The following is a 24,745-nucleotide window of genomic DNA, read 5'->3' on the forward strand; positions in this document are numbered from 1 at the left end:
GGAAAATATAGCTCTCCTCAACCATCTGATAGAGGATGAAAGTATCACTGGGAGATTGATCTCTCAGCACCGAGCCAGGCTTCACAGTCACTTTTATCACTGAACATAGCAGGAAAATGCTTCAAATGGAAGCCAGATATGGGATGCAAGTTGTATTTCTAGTAAGAGGAATAGCACAGAGGTGAAGCCTTCAATACATCTTCCTTCCTTCCTTTCGTCTTTATGTCCAGCTGGTGCTGATTTCACTTTGATTCCACCTAATCCAACCTGAAATGCTGTGAGTGTCACAACTGGGCAAATCTGGCTTGAAGGAGGTAACAACGAAGAGAGAAAAAGGATTAGAAAGCATCACTTATCTCATAGGATCAGCCTACTGCAATTGCTGGATGAACTATGGTTCTGTTCATCAAGTTTCCACCGCTGAGTCCAAAGCTGAGGCCCCAGGATATTAAAATGTAGGTCTCCTATGTATCATTCCTATATTGCAGACTTTAATTTCATTGCAGTGTAACAGAAGAGCAAATAAAAGTAGTCTGTCTCTCCTATGCTAACCAAAACCACAAAAGAGGCAAAGGATCCATATTCTATAGGACATTTAGCTTGGTGAGATGAAGCTCACGTGGAAAGTCATTGCTCCCTGACCCCTTCTGCAAGAAACACACATGGCTCCCATGTTTCCTGTTTGCAACAATGGCTTTGTTAAAAAGGTGGATGAGCAAGGAACAACAGGAAAGAAAATAAGGTTTTTTGCCCTTTCTGCTCCTTTTTAAGCCTAAAAGCAATGAGAAAGCAAGCAGAACCTCATCTCTTTTCATGATGCAGCTCTTTCGCTGCAAATAATTAACAGCAGCCAAAGTCAGATCACAGCAGGTAACAGTGAACTTGGAACGAATGTGCAGGGAAAATGAATTATTATCTCTGTAATGAGGGAGAAGGAGGACAGAAGAACTCTTTGCCATTATGACAAATTAATCAGCCTGATTCTTCTCCAGCCTCTGCACGTCTTTGCAGGCTGAAGTTTTATGATCTCAATCTGGCAAAATTCCTCAGGATGGGAAAACATGTCATGGGACTCAGCAGAGCAAGTCACCGAGATCTGGATGGGGCTCTGCATCCTCCCAGGTAGCTGTTCTAACAGCACAAAAGCCTCAGTGACCCAAGATACAACAGTTAGAAACAGATATCCCCCCAGGAGACTAAAGCATACAACCAGGAGAGTGTTTAATGGGAGTCTGCCCAGAGAGCATCACCCCATGCTGAAGACTGCTCGAAGCAGTGTGCGACAGCGAAGAATTAAAGCACCATTTACCCTGACCCTGGTCTGCCTGCAAGGTGCCAGCACGCTCTGTAGCTGTGTCCCTTGCCAGGCTCCTGCTGTCACAAAGATGCTGCATCCGTTCAAAACATCTCCCTGCAGCTCTTACACCAGGTGGTCTCATAGAACAAGAGGCAGGTGCTGCACATCTCAGGACAGAGCAGCTCTGGACCACATTATCATAGAATCAGACCGGTTTGTGTTGGAAGGGACCTTAAAGCTCCTCCAGCTCCAACCCCTGCCACGGGCAGGGACCCCTTCCACTGGAGCAGCTTGCTCCAAGCCCCGTCCAACCTGGCCTGAATTATTACAGTAATACTTAAGAAGGAAAGATGCAAACTGGCCACTGCGGTGCCTCTCCACACTTGGTTATCACAGCCAGATGAGTAAACCTCAGGAAAGATCATTTCTCTTCACAGGCTGGTCTGGAAATACCTCAGGCTCCATCATAAATATTTGAGGACATGACAAGCAGCATTTTTCACACTTGAGAGAAACAGACTCAGTATTCAAATGCATCATTCACAGTGCACTGTCCTCTTTGGCCAACACTCCTGCTGTCTCGCCACCCCCACCGCTGCATAAAGCAGTGCCAAAAAGCACTTAGCCTTGAAATAAGTTAAATCATCTTCCTCACAGCATCCCATGGCAACGTTTATCCTCTTTGAATTGTTTTGATGCTTTGGATTACACAATCACAAATGTATTGTACAGAATCATCCAGCTCATTACCAGGCAAAATTAATACCCAACTCAACACCCCAGCAGTAGAAAACTCCATAATCCCACCAGCCCACAGGAGAAAGCTGCTAGCTGGGCTGAGAGGATGCTGAGGGCTGGGAGGGAACAGCAGCACTGGAAATCAGTGCTTAGGCAGGGAACACCAGGAAGCTAAGGTGTACATGGAGATGGGTGCCCAGGTACCAGAAGGCTGCAGCAAGAAAGCAGTACAAAAACGAAGAATAAGCCTTGGTCAGGACTTCTCAGTTCAATGGAGGACATCTGTGTTCCTGTTCCTCCTCTTCCTGCGTTAGGGATTTACAAAGCACCTCTCTTACCTGCCCCCCAAGAGACAATCTGGAAAAGCTGAAACAAATCCTGCAACAGTCTTAACAATACCAAAAAGGGTCCTACAAGAAATCTGAAGGGGGACTTTTTACAAGGCCTGTAGGGACAGGCCAAGGGAATGGCTTTAACCTGCCAGAGGGGAGACTGAGATGAGCTCTTAGGCAGAAGCTCTTCCCTGGGAGGGTGCTGAGGCGCTGGCCCAGGGTGCCCAGAGAAGCTGTGGCTGCCCCATCCCTGGCAGTGTTCAAGGCCAGGTTGGACACAGGGGCTTGGAGCAACCTGCTCCAGTGGAAGGGGTCCCTGCCCATGGCAGGGGTTGGAGCTGGAGGAGCCTTAAGGTCCCTTCCAGCACAAACCAGGCTGGGATTCTGTGATTCACTCTTCACTGTAAACTGCAGAACCATGTGCAGAGTTCAATAAAAAGTTTATCAGGATCATCGCAGGGCATTTTCTGGTCAGAATTGAAGTTAATCCCATGACATCCCTAGCAGCAAACAACCCTGTCTTCAGGGGAAACTGAAAGGCACCTGGGGTCAACCCTTCTTGGCATGACTTGGAGCTAGAGCATTCCCATGATGCCACCAGAGGCAGCCAATCTCTTTTTCTATAGAAAGGTGGTATTCCCTGTGATGGATTCCCTGTTGTTTCACTCTCTACTGGAAACCTTACTAAATGCTATCCCAGTTTCTGGGAAACATGGTGGCCCAGCTTTCTGGACCAAGGTGGGCATGGCTAGAATGGCTTCTGATGGTTATAACAGATGTAAAGTCAAGGGCAGGCCTCTACTATGAACAGAACAGTTCATCCTTTGGGTGGATGATGGTGCAGCAGAACTTCAATGAGGTGTTTAAGATCCTTTTTGGTCTTTTACATTTCTCTTTCCCCCTTTTTTGTGTCTGTGACTGGGGAGGTATCAGGCTTAGGCAGTCCCCCCAACACACTTCCCAGCATATGGATGAGCAGAAATCCCCCTGCATCTTCTCATCTTGATCAAGTGGGCAGACCTCCACATGCAGAAGGCAAATGAGTCTCTCAAATGTCCTAATGCTATCAAAGGGGAGAGAAATCTCCTGCTTCTGCAATCCTGATCTTACACAGTCCCATCTTCACTTGAATCAGCTATGCCACTCAATAAAGATCCTCCAGAATAAAATAATCTGTGGTTTTCTGCTCTATTGGATCCTGCAGGGCTGTTGGGTTTTATCAGCTCGAAGAGGGATCAAGTACCAGAGAGGGAAAACAGAAAGCAGGGGGAATACATAGGGAGGAGGAGAGAGGAAAATCTCCAACAGGGGACACAAACCGCGCTACTGCTCCATAGCAAACAGGGTGCTGAGTTCCTGCTGGAGAGCCCCACATCTATGAACAAGCAGAGGCAGTTCCGGGATTTTAGGAGCTGTTCCAGTCACAGTTCAGTTGTGTACCTATGACTCTGCAGTACTCCAGGAAAACTTTCAATCCTATTCACAGCAAGAGAACAGCACAGTCTGTCTTAACTTGTGGTGTGCAACCTAGTAATGGGGAGCTGCTACCAGTTTCAGCTGCCAGAGCACCCACCTTTAGAATTGTGTATGGCACAGCATCCACTGCAACATACTTCTTTTGTAAAGACATAGGAAAGCCCAACATCCCTATTGCACCAGCAGAAATAAGATGTTGGGAATGTCCACAGCCCATGTCCTGGGATCATTGGGAAATCTGGGTATTCAGTGGCACAAGCAGAGCCAAGCTCTGCTGGCTGGCCCCTAGTGCTTGCATCAGTGAGGGAAAGGGAACAGAAGGCAGAGCTCACCATATGGGAGGGTGTTTAAACACTAACCCTTTTCAAGAGCACTGGCAGTGCTTTGATCAGCACATATGAAGAGGACACACTGTACAGCAGGCAGAGGCTCATTTAATCAGAATTATGGAGTCAACATGCTTTTAATTACGTCCTTAGCCAGGTACTCAGAGGTTTCTGTCATACGACTGTAGCCCAGGATTAGGGGCTATCTTTATACCACACTTTCAGCAACTCTTAGAGATTTCCACATCTCCCCGTCACTTCCTTACCTTTGCTTTCATTATAATTTCAGAAGAAGCAGCAGAGGGGAAAGGCTGCTTGCTCTTTACTTTAAAACAGGTATCATCGCTTCAGCAGCATTTGCAATGCAAATGTCTCCACATTCTGCTGGCAGATGAGGCTTGGGTCAATCCACTTAGACTGCTCAAACAGATAAACCCAGGAGCTAAGCCCACTCATCTGCCCAGTGTGGACATGGGTTCACAAATAACTCCAGAAAGCCAAAAAATCCCATTTTCCAAGAGTTATGGCAAAACTCTGGATAATCTAGTGCAGTAGGAAGCTCAACAACTTGTTATTTCAGATCATTCATTATTGCCATAATCTGTGACGGCATCTGCATACCTGCTTCAGAAATCTGTTGTTTTCTTATCACCCACTGAGGAACACAAATAAGTGAGAGGAAATAGCTCAAAACAAACAGCAATGAAAAATACTCAGGTAAAAGCTTTTTGTGTGGCTTTCCAAGGTGCAGACAGTGGCATCTTGAAGCTTAACCCAAATGCTTATGGTGCATAGGGCAAAGGGTTGGAAAATAAAATAGAACCTGAGCAACAGGGTTTTGTGAAAGAGGACAGTAATGAGGATCACACACAAGCTTAGGAAACTAGTGACTATATGTCACTAAATCAACTTCATTTTATTGAAACAGGTATGTGGGATATTGCCAAGAGTCTCAGTTGCGGGAGCCACTGACAGTCACTGGGACACGGGTAGCAAAATGTCCTTGAGTGAAACTGGACCCTATGGAAGTCATTTGCCAATGACCCTTTCTCCAGCAGAAATTTCTCAATATTCTACAGTGCTTTCTGGGCCTTTTGGCTAAAGAATATAATTACAACAGTCTCTGCTTTCAGAGGGTCTTTCCATTCTCTGGTGCCTTCTTATCCCCTGTTCATTCAGACATACCCAGTTCCTGCCATTGCTCAATAAAGTCCACCACCAACCTGCTGAGCAGTGTGGTCAGTGCCAGTGCTATGATGTTTATTCTCCTCAGCCTCACCCCAGAATTATTCCAGCCAAGGACATGAAACCACTATGCAAAATAGAATTTAAAAGCTTCCCTCTGAAGAAGACACCATCATCCTTACCACTAAGCAAGGAGAACCCCAGTGCACAAAGCTGCACTTTTAATAGAAGAAGAGACATTCAGGTTGGAACTAGAACATAGAATCATAGAATAGTTGGGGTTGGAAAGCACCTTAAGATCATTCAGTTCCAACCTCCCTGCCATGGGCAGGGACACCTCACACTAAACCATGGCACCCAAGGCTCTGTCCAACCTGGCCTTAAACACCGCCAGGGATGGAGCATTCACAGCTTCCCTGGGCAACCCATTCCAGTGCCTCACCACCCTCACAGTAAAGAGCTTCCTCCTTATATCCAATCTAAACTTCCCCTGTTTCAGTTTGAACCCGTTACCCCTTGTCCTGTCACTACAGTCCCTAATGAAGAGTCCCTTCACAGCATCCTCATAGGCCCCCTTGAGATACTGGAAGGCTGCTATAAGGTCCCACGCAGCTTCTCTTCTCCAGGCTGAACTGCCCCAAGGTTCCTTCCAACCCTATTTTTTGATTCTAGGATTCTATATAATATTCATGTTTTGCTCCAGGCAACGAGAGGCTTTCCAGAGAGCCAGGCAGAGGTCTCCAGCACAAAAGGACAGGAGCCCACAGGCTTCCAGAGTTTTGCTTTAAATTACACGTATCATTTCAGCCTGTGTGGAAGAAGGAAGATGAATCCTTAAGGAACCACACTCAGCCCTGGCTCTGCTCACTTTGAATCATACATCGGACAAGTATGGTCACAAAGCTCTTCTTGACAAAGCTTCTGGTACAACAGGATGGCCAATGAATGGCTTTGATCAGTTTTTGATCACAACCATTATTTCTGGACTGAAGGAACACCAAAGTGCATGAGACAGCTTCACCCATAACCCTTTCTTGTAGCAGCAGGTCTGCCAGTCCTCAAACAAAACTGCACTGCTGCTTCTCTCCTCCTACCTCCAGCATGTGCTTTGAGGAAAAGTAACCTTAACAAAACAATAAAACTGAGCAAGAACCTGTTCTTTGGAAAACATTTTTCCTTCTCTAGTAACTTAAGAGAAAGAGGAAAGGTGCAGCACTGAAGGGCTTTTACCACTCAGAAGCATTAACTCCTTTCTTCCCATGTTGTCAAGAGCCAGAAATAAATCCAGGCCTTTATAGATCTATGTAATCCAGATCACATGGATGGCCTAAGGAGAAACTGTGTGCAAAAGGAGGTACCAAAGTCTAAAAGCTTCCAAACCGTTAAGATGATTCGGGTTGTTAATTCCAGATCCGATTTCCATAGATGCTGGGGACGGTCCAGCTAGGCTTCAAACCTGGCAGCCTGAGCTCTACAATGGCCCAAACCCAAAACTCGTATGCGACAAACACCAAATCCTTGGCTGACCCCTGAAGTTTGAACATCAAGAGACCAGTGTGTCCCCAAAATCCAGACGTTGGCTTAAACAGCCAGAGATTTCAAACAAACAAACACCATGACCAAAAATAACCCCAAGAAGCCAGACAAAACCCTGAGATATTTTCATTGTCTTCTGCCTGAGCTTCCCCTTTCTCCATGCTGCTCAGCTATAGCAAATGCACTATGAACTCTTTGATGTCCAGCTCCAGCACTGAAATATTTATACTTAGCATCAGTGAGATCCTGGTAGGCTTTCAAGATGATGCAGGAGTAAGTGTTGGCTGCCCAGGGTCAAGTCAGTATGACAGGGAGCTCACTTAATTCTGGGGTCTGGATTCAGAATCATAGAATCCTATGATGGTTTGGGTTGGAAGGGATCTTAGAGCTCATCCAGTTCCAACCCCTGCCACAGGCAGGGACCCCTTCCACTGGAGCAGCTTGCTCCAAGCCCCTGTGTCCAACCTGGCCTTGAACACTGCCAGAGATGGGGCAGCCACAGCTTCTCTGGGCACCCTGTGCCAGCGCCTCAGCACCCTCACAGGGAAGAATCATTTCAATCAATGATTTTTCACCAGCTTATCCCCTATCTGTGGCTCTACAGTCTTCTGAAAACACCCCACTGCAAGGAAGGGACAGGGTAGGAAACGTGTTTAGGGGGACAATGTACAGTGTGATGTAGCACCCCAACTTCTCTTTTTCAGCTACACGATCCCACAGTGCTAACTCCAACACATCTTCCCTTCAAGGTGGAGACAAGCAAGTCATCAGGTGTCTTACCCTGATAAGACGCCCAGCACCAAGTTGAGCATGAAGAAAGAGCCAATGATGATGAGAGGGATGAAGTAAAGCCAGTTCCAGGTATTTCCTGCAGCATCGTTTGTCTGGAATCAAAAGAAAAAAAAAAAAAAGGAGAAATAAAACCAGATATTAATTCACATCAGAAACAAAGTACTATATGGAAACTGCAGGGCAGAGGGCAGGGGAGATTCCCCTCACATTTCCACAGGGCTGCCCACCACTGAAGTCTGGTTAGTTCCGTTACGTTCACCAGCCAAAATGCCAGCAAAAGAACCGGTGAACCAAGCTGACTGTGCCACCATCCACACTACAATTTGTCATCCATTCCAGTGAGAAGATTCCTCTATTCCTACAGCCCCAGGCTGCTCCTGCTGCAGGGCCAAAACATGCTTTGAAGCAACCTACCTTTGGAGAGACTCTGGACACCAACCTGCTCCCTCCCCATCTCAACTCTGCATTTGCATGTGCTGCGCATCAATGTCATATTCACATGTGAACTGAGACCCGCAACAAAGGAAGGGAACCCATGGCCCTGCATTATCCTGTGCTGCAATTAAGGCAGAGTGTGGCTCCATGCCCAGAATCTGTGCACACACACAGAGCAGAAGACAAGAAGTCTGCAAGGAAAGGAGGCTTCTTCAGAGCGATTGCAATTCTACATCTGCTGACGCAGCACTTTGGGCTTCTGTCATCAAACCCTGTCTGAGGCTCCCTGAGTAAGCAGCAGCCTCGATGGAGGGGAGGGAAAGGCGGTTTAGTTTATGACAAAGTTTCTTTATTCATCAGCCACAAGGGAGCTCTTTAAGGAAGCGCTGAAATGTAAAATGCCACGTTGCCATTTACTGAAGCTGAGTGCTGAGGAAAATGCAAATTCTCCTCTTGTGAGCGGAGAATGCAGCAATTTGAGAATCTGCTCTTGGGTGGAAGGGAGAGGAAAAGGGAAGTAAAAAGAAAAGACAAAACCCAGAGACATTCTCCTCCTCCTTCTTCCTCCTGTAGAGGGTAAAGCATAGCAGGAGCACCGAGCTCACCTACCTGCCCTATCACAGAGGCTGGCAGAGACCACAGAGAAGTGCTCTCAGACACCAGCTTGCAAAAAAATACGTTAATTCTAACTGTTATGGGTGCCTTTTACTTATTATCTGTAGTGCTTTTGGGTCATTATTCCCAACCGTATTTGCAAGGGTAATTTTGCTTGCAGAAGGATTCACAGAAAGAAGTGCTTTAAATGGGCCTTATTTCAGCCAAGTGCCACCTCAAAAAGAGTAGAAGTCACCTAATAAACAACCAAAACCAGCGTGTGACATGGGTGACCAATGTCATAGCATTACTTACTGGTGATAACATTTACAGCACTGATACAAGTAAATACCTTTTGTGACATCTTTTACTGTTATGCATATCTGCACCAATTCTTCCTCAAGGAACACGCTCCGGATCAAACTCACAACAGGCATTGCTTCAAACAGCAAAAAATCTACAGAAATACCTGCCAATGGCATCCTGGGGTGTATTAGAAGGGAGGTGGTCAGTAGGTCGAGAGAGGTCCTCCTTCCCCTCTACTCTGCCCTGGTGAGACCGCATCTGGAATATTGTGTCCAGTTCTGGGCCCCTCAGTTCAAGAAGGACAGGGACCTGCTGGAGAGAGTCCAGCGCAGGGCAACTAAGATGATGAAGGGAGTGGAGCATCTCCCTTATGAGGAGAGGCTGAGGGAGCTGGGTCTCTATAGTTTGGAGAAGAGGAGACTGAGGGGGGACCTTATTAGTGTATATAAATATATAAAGGGGGAGTGTCACGAGGATGGAGCCAGGCTCTTCTCAGTGGCAAACAATGATAGGACAAGGGGTAATGGGTACAAACTGAAACACAAGAGGTTCCACTTAAACTTGAGAAGAAACTTCTTCTCAGTGAGGGTGACGGAACACTGGAACAGGCTGCCCAGGGGGGTTGTGGAGTCTCCTTCTCTGGAGACATTCAAAACCCGCCTGGACACATTCCTGTGTAACCTTATCTAGGTGTTCCTGCTCTGGCAGGGGGATTGGACTAGATGATCTTTTGAGGTCCCTTCCAATCTCTAACATACTGTGATACTGTGATACCTGTGTCAGTTGATCAGTGACTCACCTGAGAGGAACAGGCACTCACCAACCTCATCACAAACCACCCCTGCTAAAGGCAAAACCAGCATGACAGACACATGAATCCGAAGGGAAAACAGGCTGGGAAGTAAGAGCAGAAAGACAGGGAAAACTGCACAGCACAACCTCTCATGGTTTTTTAATGCCTTTTTGCAATACCTGTCATCCCACCCAAGCTGTGCTACTTCTGCATTCTCTGTTTTGTCTTTCCATTCCCCTCTCTCTGCCTTTAGCTATTTCCTTTCCTTGTTCTCCTGTACCGCATCCCTATGGATGGATTCGGAGGAAACAAGGATGCTCCTCCTCAGTGCCTTTTTCTCCCACATGTGGGGAAAGTGCCTGGTTCAGCTCCAGCCTCTCTTCTGGGGTTATCAGAGCTAAAGCCATGTTTTTAGATTTAGAAGCTGTTCTTCAATTCCCATTTTGTTGCCAGAGGTTGCAGCTCTCACGTCTCCACTTGGAGCAAGCGCATCCCAATCCACCAGGCTGGGATCTGCCAACAGCCAGGCAAGGGAGGCTTGAAAACCGACACACAAGGAAGAGCTGGAGGAAGGGAACAGATGGGAAAAGGGAAACCACATAAACATGCAAAGAGAGTGCAGCAGGTTCATTGCTGCCAAATGATCATTTATCGTTTATTTATTCATTTGAAGCCCAAACTTGGCGACAGATCCACGATTCCATGCCACGATCAAAGCCCTTAGGAATGAAATGTGCTGAAATACAACTGATCAACCGCCCTCCTCTCAGTGTTTGCTAGACTGTTTTATGCTCGGGGCACAAAAAAGCCTTGCTCTGTTTGCTCTGCCTCACACACAGGGATCCAAGACAAACCAGAGGGCAAAACACCAGGCAAAAGGGTCGACAGAAAAGCTCTCCTGATAAAGCAGAGCCTCCCTGGATGTGCAGCATCGTTCCCAGTGCTCCCAAGTGTGCTCAAACCCCATCATAGTTTATGGCACAGGCTCTGCCATGGTGAGATGCTCTAATGAATCAATCCTGTTTGCTGCCAGGAAAACTGAATTCCTCTCTTCCAAGGAAAGCCAGGATTCCCACAAGCACCTCTGGCTGTGCTGAGCAGAAGCTGCAGCCCTCTGCCCACGGAGCCACTGAGGCTTGGGCTGTGGCCTGGCTCCAGGCTTGCTCATTAAGCAGGATGAGCCAAGAGATCAAATCAGTGTCTATGTACAGCATATTACACTGCTGTACCGCCTGGCTGACTGTCAGTGCGACCTGATCCTAACCACAGGGAAGGAGGAGAAATGAAACACTTGTCCTGATGTGCCAGAATTCCATGCACACACAGTAAGGGCTTACGGGAGAGCTCTCCCACTTCCCAGGAGCTGAGGAACGCACAGGTCAGTAACAGCTACAGGGCTCTTCAGAAACACCCCTTGAACAAACAGTGCCCACATGGAGCTGAAGCCGTGCTCCAGGAGTGTCCCAGTACAGTACCTCAGATACCTAAAGCCCTTATGAACCGTCCAGCCCCTGGAGTGCTCTTCCCAAAAAGCCCAGCAGCTACAGCTCCCTCTTCCTAACTGCTGCTCAACTCCAAGCTGCTTCCACCCCTGACCCGGCACTTGTGCCAAGATGCACTCACTGTGCCTGTTCACAGCTGGGGCCTCCCTTTCCCTTCTTGGGGGTTGGAGCTAGATGATCTCTAAGGTCCCTCCTAGCCCAAACCATTCTGTGACTTCGGTTTTAGGGGTGATTTTTCTTTGCTAAAAGCCTAGATCCCCAACAGCATCCTTCCAGCCTCCTCCGTGTGACTCTGCTTCATCATCCACCTTGGATACCCCCGCTCAGCAGGAGCACTCAGGTCACAGCTGGGTGCCAAAGGACAAACCTTTATATGTTGACACAATGCACAGTCGCCTTTAAGCACTTTCATGCAGCACCAAGCACATTGCAGCATCTTCAAGCAGCGACAGCACAGCCACCTCTCTGCAGACACAGAGATAGGGAAGTGAGCACTGTCATCAGTAACAAATGCAGAAGCTAAAAGGCTCCTGTCACACAGGGACATTAATGCCCTGAGCTCCAACACAGCCCAAGAGAACTGAGTGTACTCCAGCAAAGCACAAGATACTTCCCACAACCAAACCTTTTGTGACTTGTCCAACACCAGACAAAGGCCAGTATTAATTCCCACTTCAGTCTCTCAGACACAGGGAGCTCTTAGGCCACTGCCTCATTATATTAACAAGATGGCAGCTGCTTCAAATTATTAATTCATTTAGAGATATGTTTTGAAACAATTGACTTGAAAGCAGCCTACTGCCATTTGCAATGTGCTGCAGAGACCAGAAATGCTTTTATATTACCTTTCATCTTCCCTGGCCATGGCTCATGCTCTGAGGCTTGGGGGGAGGCAAAGCCCTTATGCCTGACTGCCCTGAAATGAGTTTCTCTGTTGCTGGAGCCTCTTGCAGCTCTGCTCCAGCCACCCCATCCCATCACCATTAAGTGGTCTGTGAAGCCCTCCCTGCTCCAGCATCCTTCTCCCAGATCATCCCCATCCTGGCAGCACCGCACCGGCTCTCCCAGGACCCTGCCTACTTCCAGCTCAGTGTTCCCAGCACTGGGGCATCACCAGGGAGCCTCACAGCCAAATCCCATATGCTGCTGACTTCAAACAGGGCTGATCAAAGGGAGCAGGAGCTGGCTTGGTAGGGGAAGGAGCATGTGAATACTCCTCAGCACTTCTTTGCTAGGGAGGCTTCCATCAGCGGTAGGGAGATACTGGGTTAACGATGACAGCCCCTGCAGAAGAAGCCCCAGCAGCCCCCAGGAAGTGAAGCCTGGGCAGTTTCTTTCTTGCTCATGGCTTGCATCAACGATGAGCCCCTGGTTCTGGAATCCCAAAATAACAAGCACACAATTCAAGTGGAATTTGGTTTACACAGGCAGGTGGCTGCTTCTGGTCGATGCGTAGCAAATCAGGTTTCAGGGGCTTTCCAGGCTGCAAATTGAGCAAGTCAAACACAGAATAATCCCCAAAATCCTGCCCCCCTCTTTTCCCTAAGCAGACGGCTCAGCTACCCACAACCTTCTACTCTCTCTAGCTTCTGCAATACAACCTAAATCTATATTTCACATAGGAAAAGGATAGGAGATTGGCATGTACCCAGGCATGTGTGCCACCATGCAATGCCCAGCAAACTGGCATACTAAGGCCATGCCCCAGTGGTGAAGCTGAGACCTGGTGGATCTGCAATCCAAAGCTGACAGGTCTCCTAGCTGGTGCACACAGAAGACCTGCAGCCTCTCTGCAATGCCCACAGTCCTCTTCAGCACATGCCAAGGGCCAAGTGAGCCAGGCAGTGACACCACACATTTAAATCATAGAATCACAGAATAATTAGGGTTGGAAAGGACCTTGAGATCATCCAGTTCCAACCCCCCTGCCATGGGCAGGGACACCTCACACTAAACCATGGCACCCAAGGCTCTGCCCAACCTGGCCTTGAACACCACCAGGGATGCAGCATTCACAACTTCCCTGGGCAACCCATTCCAGTGCCTCACCACCCTCTCAGTAAAGAATTTCTTCCTTAGATCCAACCTAAACTTCCCCTGTTTAAGTTTGAACCCGTTACCCCTTGTCCTGTCACTACAGTCCCTAATGAAGAGTCCCTCCCCAGCATCCTTTTAGGTCCCCTTGAGACACTGCAAGGCTGCTCTGAGGTCTCCACGCAGCCTTCTCTTCTCCAGGCTGAACAGCCCCAACTTTCTCAGCCTGTCTTCATACTGGAAGTGGTTCTTCAAATTGCCAGTTAAACACTGCTGAACATGATTAAATCCTCTTGGGGAGCACAAAAGCAACAACAAAGACCTTTGCCACAGGAAAATGTTGCGTGGCAAGTGACAGGGACTGGATACCCCAATTGTTGTGCTGCAAAAACATCTCACATTTCGGCTCCTGATTTCCAGGTTTCTGATGGAAACACCATCGTGCCCTTCTCCAAAAATCATCAGCAGTCCCTTTATTCCTGTATTGGGAGGAAGAGAGCACTCAGGGATGTCCATACACAAGGCTACACCAGATCAGCTCTCTCATCACAGACCCACATGTGAACACAATGACTTTATGGCAAATATATAATTAATATAATTATACAGACTTCCTGATGACTTTGACTTGCACAGGGTAGGATATCAGTGCAGGCCAGCTGCCCACGTAAGGTGGACTAACCCCATGGCAGACCCCCACTGCACCCACTCTTCTGTGGGTGCTGTCATCACAATGCAAACCCCCTCCTGCTCACAGCTGGAGCTAAGGAAACACACCCGGAGCTTTATGGCTCAGGGTTGAATTCCCTTAAGCTACAGCTATGGGTGGGCAGCCACCTCTCAAAGAGAGTAGCTGTGCAGCAGCCTTCTCCAGAACTCCTCTGCCAGTGCTCAAAGGCATCCAAAATGCCTTTAAAGGTGTTCTGTTGACTTTGGAGCTTTAAATGAGACCTTAAGGGCAGCATCTACAGAAGGGTAAAGGCACAGACCATCCTACCAAGTACCAGAACCAACCTGAGTAACAAATCCCAGAACAAGGTCTAGGCTTGTCCTGCCAGCACATCTCCAGCTAAGCTTCCCTGGCTGTGCAAAGATGCTGCTTTGGCCTCTCAAGCTGTTAGAAACCCATTTAGCTTAGTGTCACTCCATGTTTTCTACCAGTAGAACAACCAACCAACTGTCTTTGCCTCTGAACAAGGAGCCATTCTGCTGCTTACATCCTTCTGTCAGCCACTTTTGACAGGAGTAGCAACTTGAGGCGATTGCCCCAGATCTCCAAGGAAGAAATTCTGCCACCACTTTGCTCAGCGCATTGTCCATCAATGTGAAAAACAAGCAATTAATGAGCTAACACATAATCCTTTGGAAATGTTTCCAGAGTAGGGTTCAATAAAACAGCGATACAATTTGACAGACCCAGCCAAAGCTGAACCACCACATCCCATTAGCTCTTTACTATGTTTTTAATCAAAATGTGTAGTACACCTAGAGTTTACTCACTTTAATTGAATCAATGGTAGGGCCTGACTTATTTGGGCCAATTAAAGTGTAATCTTCCCTTAGATAAGTGCTTTTGCGTTGAGGAAAACTCTCAGCTGTCTTGGAGAGCTGAACTCTATTTACCCTTCATCTGATTTTTCACTATTTGCTCCTCATTACTCCTGTTAATTAGCAACACTATTTCTGTTTGATTTATTTCTGTCTGTTCCTATTCTCAGGATTAGGTGAACACAGAAATTAATAAGAACAAAACCAAAAATAATGAAAGTGTGTACAGTGAGCACACGGAGCCTTACCCAGCACATTTTCTCCTGGCATTAACTCCATAGAACCATGGAATGGTTTGTGTTGGAAAGGACCTTAAAGCTCCTCTGGTTCTAACTCCTGCCATGGGTAGGGACACCTTCCACTAGAGCAGGTTGCTCCAAGCCCCATCCAACCCAGCCTTGAACACTGCCAGGGATGGGGCACATCTCTGCTCTCATTGAGCTCTTCATCAGAGACAGACAGACCTTGCATGAGAAGGTGTAAAGGTAAAACTCCAAATTTGCTGAGAAAAGCCATTCCAAGTTCAATCTGTGGAATCAATGATGACCTAACTAGTCACAAAATAGCCACAGAATCAAATGACATTTAAACCAGTCCCTTCTCTCGGATGCTATACAGTCCACATTACCATCATATCCCAAAGGGTTGATCTTCACTTCTGGGAAGTGCAAAGTGCTTTCACAGATAGAGAATGAGGTATAGCGGCTGCATATGAACTTAATAGCTTCAAGTCCAAATCTAACTCACATCTAACATCCCTGAATGCATAGCTGTGGTCAAGCATAGACTTTGCCCATTCTAGTTAAGCAATACTCATTATTTGCTCTGTATTTGTAAGCAAAATCCTTGGTGGAAAGTTTGGATCCCATTCTGCTGAAAACCCTGGAGAAAATGCCTCTGCTCCGTACTGCAATCTGGTGGAGTGTAGCCCAATGTATTGCCATATTAGAGCACGAGACACTTGGCTTCCCCTTAAAAATGTAATCTCAAGTCTAAAATCCAGCAGGACATTGAATAGCTTTGTTGTATTTCAGGTTTCATTTTAAACAAAGATGATCACAAAAGGGAACCAGAGGGATTACTTCTTAAAACAGAGCAACCTTCAGGAATGAGTACAGGGGCCTAGGAAATAATGAGGTACCTCAGTCTCTCGTTCATAACATAGAAGTAAGAGCTGAGTAAAGCATCTTTCTTACCTCCCTGAGAAAGTCATACCTGAACATCTCATTCAATAGAGCTGTTGAATATTGTATCTCTATTCCAGTAATTCAGTTACCAAAAGGTTTCAAAAATTATTATTTTTTGAAAATACTAATTTTTTCTTTTATTCCCTACTTTTTTACCCCAACTCTCTTTGGATCAACTGAAAACAGAAGAATTAAGTTTAAAAAAAAAATTAATAAAAACCTAATAAATTCTTATCTTTTATGTTTTCTATAGCTGTTTTCACCCAGAAACACCCCCAAGCCCTGCACTAAGGACGTCTCTATTGCTACCGCCCGCTTTACAGAAGGTTAAACTGGGTGAAAGGAGAGTCGCTTCCACATTTCCCAGCAGACCAGCAAGAGAAGTCCAGTCTCTCAAGTCCTGACCCATTGTGCTGGCTTATACAAAACACCAGAGTCTGAGAGAAAGAAAGGCCTTTTATTTTTTCCTCCCAGTTTCAGTTTAAATACAAACTTGGCACAAAGTCAGCCCAATAACTTTGGTTACTGACTTTCAGATGTTACAGTCCATTTGCAGAGAGCATCTGTTGTTCAGCTCTGCAGGGATAAGGCAGCCAGGGATAGGGGAGGGCTGGTGATTGACCCTTTTGACCCAAATTAAATTGGCAGAGAGGTGCATTTCCAGTTGATGCTCAAGGGTTGTACCCCCCACAGGATGGAGATGACAGAGCACCTGCCTGGTGTGCTCATCTGTGTGAAGGATAAGGCAAAAATGGGCTGGTTAATTAAAGCAGTGGTCAGCCCAAATCACACTCCCACACATGCTATGTATAACGAAACCGGGTTTGATTTGGGTTTGGATAGGCCCCATGAGCATCCCTCCATCTGGGATCAGTGGGTTCAGGTTGTTAGAACAGGACATATGGAGAGAATCACTGAATCAGACTGGTTTGTGTTGGAAGGGACCTTAAAGCTCCTCCAGCTCCAACCCCTGCCACGGGCAGGGACACCTTCCACTAGAGCAGCTTGCTCCAAGCCCCGTCCAACCTGGCCTTGAACACTGCCAGGGATGGGGCAGCCACAGCTTCTCTGGGCACCCTGTGCCTCAGCACCCTCACAGGGAAGAGCTTCTGCCTTATATCTAAAGGGTGAATTAAAGAGGGAGTGAATTAAGAAGGAAGGGCTCCAGCCCAAGCAAGCTTCAGGGAAATTTTGAGTCAGGCTTCAACCCTTGTGGTTATATCTGCTCTTGACTGCTTTGAGGAAAACTCCGTAGCTGGAGGATTCCACCTGTGGCTGTGGGATGGACAGGAGCTCAGGAAGCCCTAAGGTCCATATGAGGTCCAGCTAACAGCTCAAGATTGGAAGGTCTCCTGATCTATTCCTACAGCACTGTAACTGTGCCTTCTGTGCCTTTATGGTAGGTCTCAAGTGGGGTTGGAAGCTAGGAGATGTTTCATAGCAAAGGATGTGTTTTCTGGAGGGCCCTTTTGGATGGGTTGCCTGTTGTCTTGTGGCCAGTGATTGTAACAAAAGCATGCAGAGAGCCCACTGACCTCTGCTCTCCTCACACTGAACCTTGGCCAACAGCAATCAAGTCCCAGGTTTACACCTGCTCAAACTGAAATCTCTGGGCACTATAAACTCCTGGCACGTTTACACTCAAATCAGTGTTTCTGGTAAGAATCCTCTCTCTTTACAGAAGGACTTTGAGTTATTCCACTCTTCCCTTTTACCTCCAGAAAAGAGGTCAGTCCACTTCACTGCTGTAGTAACAATCTACCTTGTTCAAACCCCTCAGTTACTCCTTAGATCCACCCATAACTCCTGGTTCTCAAGTTGACATCAGAAGAAAAATATCTGAAAATCCTTCAAGTCTCTCAACAGGAAAATCAATGATGTTTTGAAATGAAGATAATCTTTGTGCCCCCAAAGAGAGGTCACTTTCATCCAGCCCCACAGCCACTTGCTGTTCAGAGGAGCAGAACACAGTGCTGTTCGCTACCAGGATCAAAATCAAATCCAGAGTCTTTCATATTCTGCAAACTAAACTCGCCTGCGACCACACACATCCAACCTCTCCTGCAGACTCTAGAGCATTGGCAGCACCATCTATGGGTGAGGGGTGCGACACCAGGCCTGGCATTAGCTCTTATCCCCTGGGACTAAGAGCCCAGCCAAATCTGAACAAGCCTGTGGTGCTAAAGGTAAAGCACCTTTTGGTGGTGGTGGTGGTGGAAGCTGCATAAAGGCCTGTTTGAGGCAGGAGAACACAAAAGGCATCAGCCACAGTGCTGATGTGTGACCTGTGCCTGCGCCTCATCACCCTCACAGTAAAGAACTTCTTCCTTATACCTAACCTAGAACTTTGCCTGTTTCAGTTTGAACCCGTTACCCCTTGTCCTATCACTACAGTCCCTAGCTTTTCTTTCCAATGACAAGATGAAGAAAGCCCTAAATAAGAGAGGAAGGGAGGTGTAACTCTCTTGAGCACCAAAATCCAGGAGCCAGGCTTTCAGAGGAAACATCCAAATGTGTAAAATCAACCCAAATGCCAGAAGACACTCAGTATAATCCTAGGAGCTAGCAGCATTTTAATCTCCTACAATGCTTCTAGCCCTGTATGAACATGTTTTCACTAGTCGTTGCGTGCAATAATAATGCTAATTCAGCCAAGTTTAAATAGAAGCAAATCCATCCCTTTGTTTCCTCCTTTCTCCAGCCTCAGAGAGCTGGGGAGATGGAAGAAAGCAAAAGCACTGAGGTTTTCTGCCTTGATGCAAAGGCCTATGGCACCAATAAATCAATACATAAATATGCTAACGGATTTCTTAATAAAAAATTCATTCTTTCCCCAGCTACTCTGGACTCACTCAGCTACTTTATTCATGAGCCTGCCTGGCACTGTGAAAGCTCTTTCCCTGTCAAAAAACCACAGGCTGGCCAAGGCACTCTACCCATCTTCTTAAGCTTTATTTTTATCATCTCTCCTCCTCTTTCATTTTTAAACAGCTGTGGAGTTTAATTATTAGTGTAAACTTGGTCTCGACAATTCCTATTGGAAGTAGGTAATGCATGTTCACAGTAAAACAAAAGTCAGACCAATGGTGAAGGTACCCAGGAGAAAGCACACCCCAGCAACCACACAGCCAGACACTGTGAACCCCACGGGGCAAGTACAGCACTGAAGCTGCCTGGAACAGGCACTTTACATATATGAGCACCTTCTGCAAGGTCACATAGCAAGTTAATGGCACAATGATGAACAGAGCCCAGTTCTCTGACCAAAGCTGTAACCAGAGGCACCCAAATCACAGAACCACAGAACCAACCAGGTTGGAGAAGCCCTTTAAGCTCATCCAGTCCAACCATTCCCCAGCAGTGCCAAGGCCACCACTAACCCATGGCACTGAGGCCTCGTCTCCACAATGTGTGAACACTTGCAGGGACGGTGCCTGCAGCCCTGCCCTGGGCAGCCTGTTCCAATGCCTGAGCACCCTCTGGGGCAGGAATTGTTCCTCAGCTCCATCTAAACCTGCCCTGTGTGCCTGCAGCCACAGCCAGTGAGGCAGAACCAGTCACATGGACCAATTCCCAGACCACTGAAACAATCCAATACGCAATCACTTCCTGACTTGCAACATAAGAAATTGTGAGTCAATGCCCTAAAACATTGTAGATAATGACAGTTCTAAGAATAATCCACAGGCTTCCTTATCGTCTTACATGCAGATCTAGAGTCATCCTATTTTTCCCTCTAAGCATTGCTTGCAACAGCTTCCCAAGAAATTTTCAACAGCAGAAAACTGTTCCAATGAATTAAAGTCTTGATTCCATTGTATAAAATTATAACAAGAGGCTATTACATGCATGCATGCTTCAGCAGAGGATTGGAATTGAGCAGAGTGTCGATCTATTTAGATTTAGCCACATTCTCATTTTGTCCTCTAAGATTACCTCCAGCAGTACAGCTTCTCCTCTAGTTAATTTTAAGCAGAAAACATTCCTGTAAACACATCTAGAGCTCACAGAACTAGCTGGAGCTAAGACCTCAGTCATGCAAACTTCAGAGCATGGCAAACCCTCAAGTCCAACAGTCCTTTCATAGAATCCCAGCCTGGTTTGGGTTGGAAGGGACCTTAAAGCTCCTCCAGCTCCAACCCCTGCCACGGGCAGGGACACCTTCCACTGGAGCAGCTTGCTCCAAGCCCCTGCGTCCAACCTGGCCTTGAACACTGCCAGGGATGGGGCAGCCACAGCTTCTCTGGGCACCCTGGGCCAGCGTCTCAGCACCCTCCCAGGGAAGAGCTTCTGCCTAAGAGCTCATCTCAGTCTCCCCTCAGGCAGGTTCAAGCCATTCACCTTGGCCTGTCCCTACAGGCCCTTGTCCAAAGCCCCTCTCCAGGTTTCCTGCAGCCCCTTTAGGCACTGGAGCTGCTCTAAGGTCTCCCCTTCAGGAGCCTTCTCTTCTCCAGGCTGCCCCATCCCAGCTCTCTCAGCCTGGCTCCAGAGCAGAGCTGCTCCAGCCCTTGCAGCATCTCCATGGCCTCCTCTAGCCTGGCTTCCACAGCTCCACATCATTCTTCTGCTGCAGCCCCAGAGCTGAAAACAGTCCTTAGTCAATGCAAAGCCTACTTCTCAGAACAGGAGTCCAAAGCTATTTTATCACCTCCATTTTCCTGTTTCAGGCAAAACAACCAAGAAACTAAACCAAAACCAGTTGGTCATGATCCTCTCTGCTTCATCTAAAGATGTTTCACAAGGTTTTGTAAAGACATTTTAAATAGAAAAGGATGGTTTGCTGCAGGAAAAAAAAAACTTCATAAACACAAGCCCTGCCAAATTGTTCCAAATTTGACTGAAAACTGTCTGCGAAATTCCAAATTTAAGTGTGAAAATATTTACTACACTGTAAATTCATTATGTCTGTAGAAAACTGAGACTAGCTCAGAGCTGTACTGTGTATTCAAAGCATCCAATGACAACCAACATATGGTTTTGCCTCAGGCCATGCTAATAAACTAACCCTCAAATAAGCAAATACACTCAACTTTCTTCCTTGTGTCGATGAGCAGGTGACTTAACTGTTATTAAAACACAGTATCAAATGCTTCAAATTACACCTGTACTGTTTAGGAAACATCTGGTCAAAACAATGGGAACTACCCACATTTTTCATAGACTCACAGAATGGTTTGGGTTGGACAGGACCTTAAAATCATCCAGTTCCAACTCCCTTGAATCCCCTCCTTGAGCTGCTGCTCATGTTCTGAGGGTGCCGGACAGCACACGGGGGGGTTCTGGGTCAAGCACACACTGAAGGTGGGTCATGGGGACCATCTGATTGACCAACACCCCCAAGTCCTTCACCTCAGGGCTGCTCTGGATCACTTCACCCAACCTGTAGCTGTGCCTGGCATTGTCCTGACTCAGGTACAGGACCTTGCACTTGGCCTTGTTGAACTTCATGAGGTTGGCACGGGCCCACGTCTTAAGTGGGATATACAAGAGGCGTAAAATCAGTTTATTAAGCATTCACGGCCAGGCTGGATGGGGCTTGGAGCAGCCTGCTCTAGTGGAAGGTGTCCCTTGGACTAGAAGATCTTTAAAGGTCCCTTCCAACACAAACCATTCCATGACTATATAAGAAGAAGGAAGGTCACCGGTGCTGGCCCTGAAGGCAGGCAAAGGAGAACAAAGGGAACCTTCTGCCAGAAAGCAACTTCAACTTGTACCTTGTTGCAGCACTCTCATGACATACACCAAGAGACTGACCACAGCAGACCCTTCCCTGTCTTCTCTGCTGCTGACACAACACAGGAAAAAGCCCTGATAGCACTCACCTCTGGAGTTCCCTAAGCCCAGCACCCCCAGAGTTGCATTGCACCCACACACCAAGCATCCTACTCGATCCATCACCAAGGTGTCTAGACCCAAGGCCACACCAATACAGTATTATGCCCCTTACAGCAGGCTGCCTCCATTCCTCTCCTTCCACATTCCTTCCACAGGGCATGTGATCTGTAGATTAAAGAGCAAAGGCTTTCTCCCACACACTCAGCCTCTTCTGTCTGAGAACCTCAGCCACAAGTATTTTGGGTTGCTGTAGGAACTACAAGAGCAGATAGTCTTCACTTTTGGTTTCCTTAGAAGCATTCTGTTATTCTCTTCCACTCAAACCACAGATGCAGTAGTCATGAAATAAGCACACTTCTGAAAACATGCAGCTGCCTTTTTCATCCTGTGGAGGAAAGCAATTGTTGGGCATGTAAGAGAGCTGCTTGCACTCTCGATGCTGTCATGTTGTCAAGCTACAAGTGAATTTCTTCATCTGGAGTTTTCACTTCTTGGCAAGCACTCATGATTAAGCTGTTGTCTGGAGAGATTTTCATTTCTTTTCAGAGAGCAATTGCTCTGCTGAAGGGGCTCTTTAACTTGGATGATATATGTTATTCTCCTGCTGTATATCTTCAATGTCTCCTGCTAAACCTGGAGGTGGTCACCCCACAGTCATTTTGAATATACCTTCACTGAGACATTAAAATAAAGTGCAGAAGCCTCAGTGAGGCACTTAAATTCTTGCTCAGCTTTATACATCTGCTCAAGAGCTTTTCTGAACAGGGTGATTTGCTGAGTCAGGGCTGAAATGTCCCAATCCCTTTAGCCTTAGAGAGAACATCCATGCAGGCACAGGGTCAGACAGTCTGCGTTTCCAGACAGATGGAGACCCCAGCATGGTCAGAGACATGCATCGCACCCGTCTTGGCGTCTAAATATTTCAAAGCCATTCTAGCACTAGACATGTTGCCCATTTTCTACCACAGTATCTTTGGATCTCTGCAAAACCTTCCAGACAAGGAAGCATGCAAAGCCTGCCATGCAGGAGCATTGCATCCCTAAAAGATCCAGGAGATCAGCCCTTTGTCAAGCAGGTCCTCTGGCCTTCCAAATCCAGGAGGAAAGCATGAATAAATGGGTATTAGCTAAAGCAGAATTTAGACTGATATGAGACTGTTGTACTGACAGCTCATCATTCCACACAGGAACTGCCAGTTGTACAGATTCTTCCGTTTACCATGTGCTGTCCTATCACAGGGGCCAGCAAAGCAGTTCAGCCAGGCAGGGAAACTTGGGCTGCTTGCTCAGGGATCTCCAAGGGATTTTTCAGCTGAACCTCAGGTCTGTTGATGCACACATCAATTTATTATACCACTATATTATACATATCTGACAAGGTATCATTAGGAGCAAGTACTCCAAAACTCAGTGTGAGGCTTCCTTCTAGGGAAATAAGGGATGAGAAATCCAGTCCGCCTTCCTAAGAGCAAGATGCTCAGGACAGTTTGGGCATGGAGCTATAGCTTTGACCAAAAGACTCATTTTTCTACATAGCACTAAGCCTCCCTGCCATTCAAGCAAAACACATGCTGCAACAACATAATGGGATGAAACAGGCTTAAGAGCAGCAGGAAACATGGGTGAAATTCTATAATCAGCTGGAAGAAGGTCCATACATCAACCCATTCAAGACCTCGGAAGAGGTAGAAACAGGACATGGGTGATGCACGGGCCATGTGCAGGCTCTCTCTGTTGGGATGGGTTTCATACATGGGGAGTCTCTACCTAGGATTTCCAACATGGTTTTCTGCTCAAGTTAATAGCTTGGCTGCTCTGTTCTGTGCTTTTCTCCAAGAGCTTAGTCAACCCTATGTCAGTCCCTGCCTTCTAAGTACTGATTCTATGAAAGCGTCAATACAGAGCCTAGGCTCTTCCCTTCTTCTCCTCCAGCTATTCACTGTCACACAGATCCTCACTCAAAGCTGCTGCCAGGCTCTTGGCTGCCTGCTCCTAACCCTGCCATTGCTGCCCAGCTTCCCTGTAAGCAATTGATGATACTGGAACACAAGAAATCACCATTAGCTCAACAGCAGCTGCAAGACACTGACAATTATCTGTCACCTTTGTGTCTGATTCCTATGAGCAAATTAAAGCCATCCTAACTCAACAGTGAATGCAATTTAGCACTAACAACATTAAGGGGTTTTTCTTCTTTATGAAACTGCACAGAGGAAGAGAGCACAATTACATCCACGCAGCTCCACAGCACAGCACAGGAGCTCAGCTCCCATCTCCATCATTAATCCATGATACCCGTATATTACACACGCACTGCTGGCTCCGGAACACAGCACCTGGTCCTGGACATCTCCCTTGGCTGTCGGTACATTTCCAAGAGCAAACACGCTGTGACAGGAAGAGTTCAGTGCTGATGAACATCAGGTCCCGAGGGTAATCTTTCCCCAAGATAGGGCTATGGGAAACTTCACACTATATATATATAACCCAGCTGTTAGCAGATGCTTTGTGCTCTTGGCTCTGAGATGCTCTAAAAAGCCAAGAAGCCAGAATAGGCTCTTTGTGATAGACAAGGCTGTGGTGGCACATTTCTTCACACATCTCTAAGCATTGCTTGATTTAGCATTGTTATTTCTTTTCATCTGTCTGCTCCTCACTTCCTACACTGCTCTGCACTATCAGACCTCCAACTGGGCTATGCCCAGCTCTTTGAAGACCCAGGTAAACCTTGAGGCCCTGGCCACGTGCTGTGTTCCCAGAGAACATTTCAGCTCATGATTAATTCTTTATTATGAGGGTGCTGATGCGCTGGCACAGGGTGCCCAGAGA

At 46.9% G+C, this 24,745-nt stretch overlaps 1 protein-coding gene across 1 annotated transcript in view; it reads right to left on the bottom strand.

The window, feature by feature from the left end:
• LOC308227697 (voltage-dependent N-type calcium channel subunit alpha-1B-like) overlaps positions 1–24,745 on the bottom strand; it is a gene marked incomplete at both ends in the record, with an annotated part of 292,188 nt that overhangs the window by 151,488 nt on the left and 115,955 nt on the right. Inside the window, one exon of the mRNA XM_080630487.1 lies at positions 7,671–7,774. Coding sequence (XP_080486613.1) covers positions 7,671–7,774 — 104 coding nt within the window. The remainder of the gene's footprint in view (positions 1–7,670; positions 7,775–24,745) is intronic.

The sequence above is a fragment of the Psittacula echo genome (genome assembly GCF_963264785.1).
Source record: "Psittacula echo genome assembly, chromosome: 16".
Classification (NCBI taxonomy): Eukaryota; Metazoa; Chordata; class Aves; order Psittaciformes; family Psittacidae; genus Psittacula; species Psittacula echo.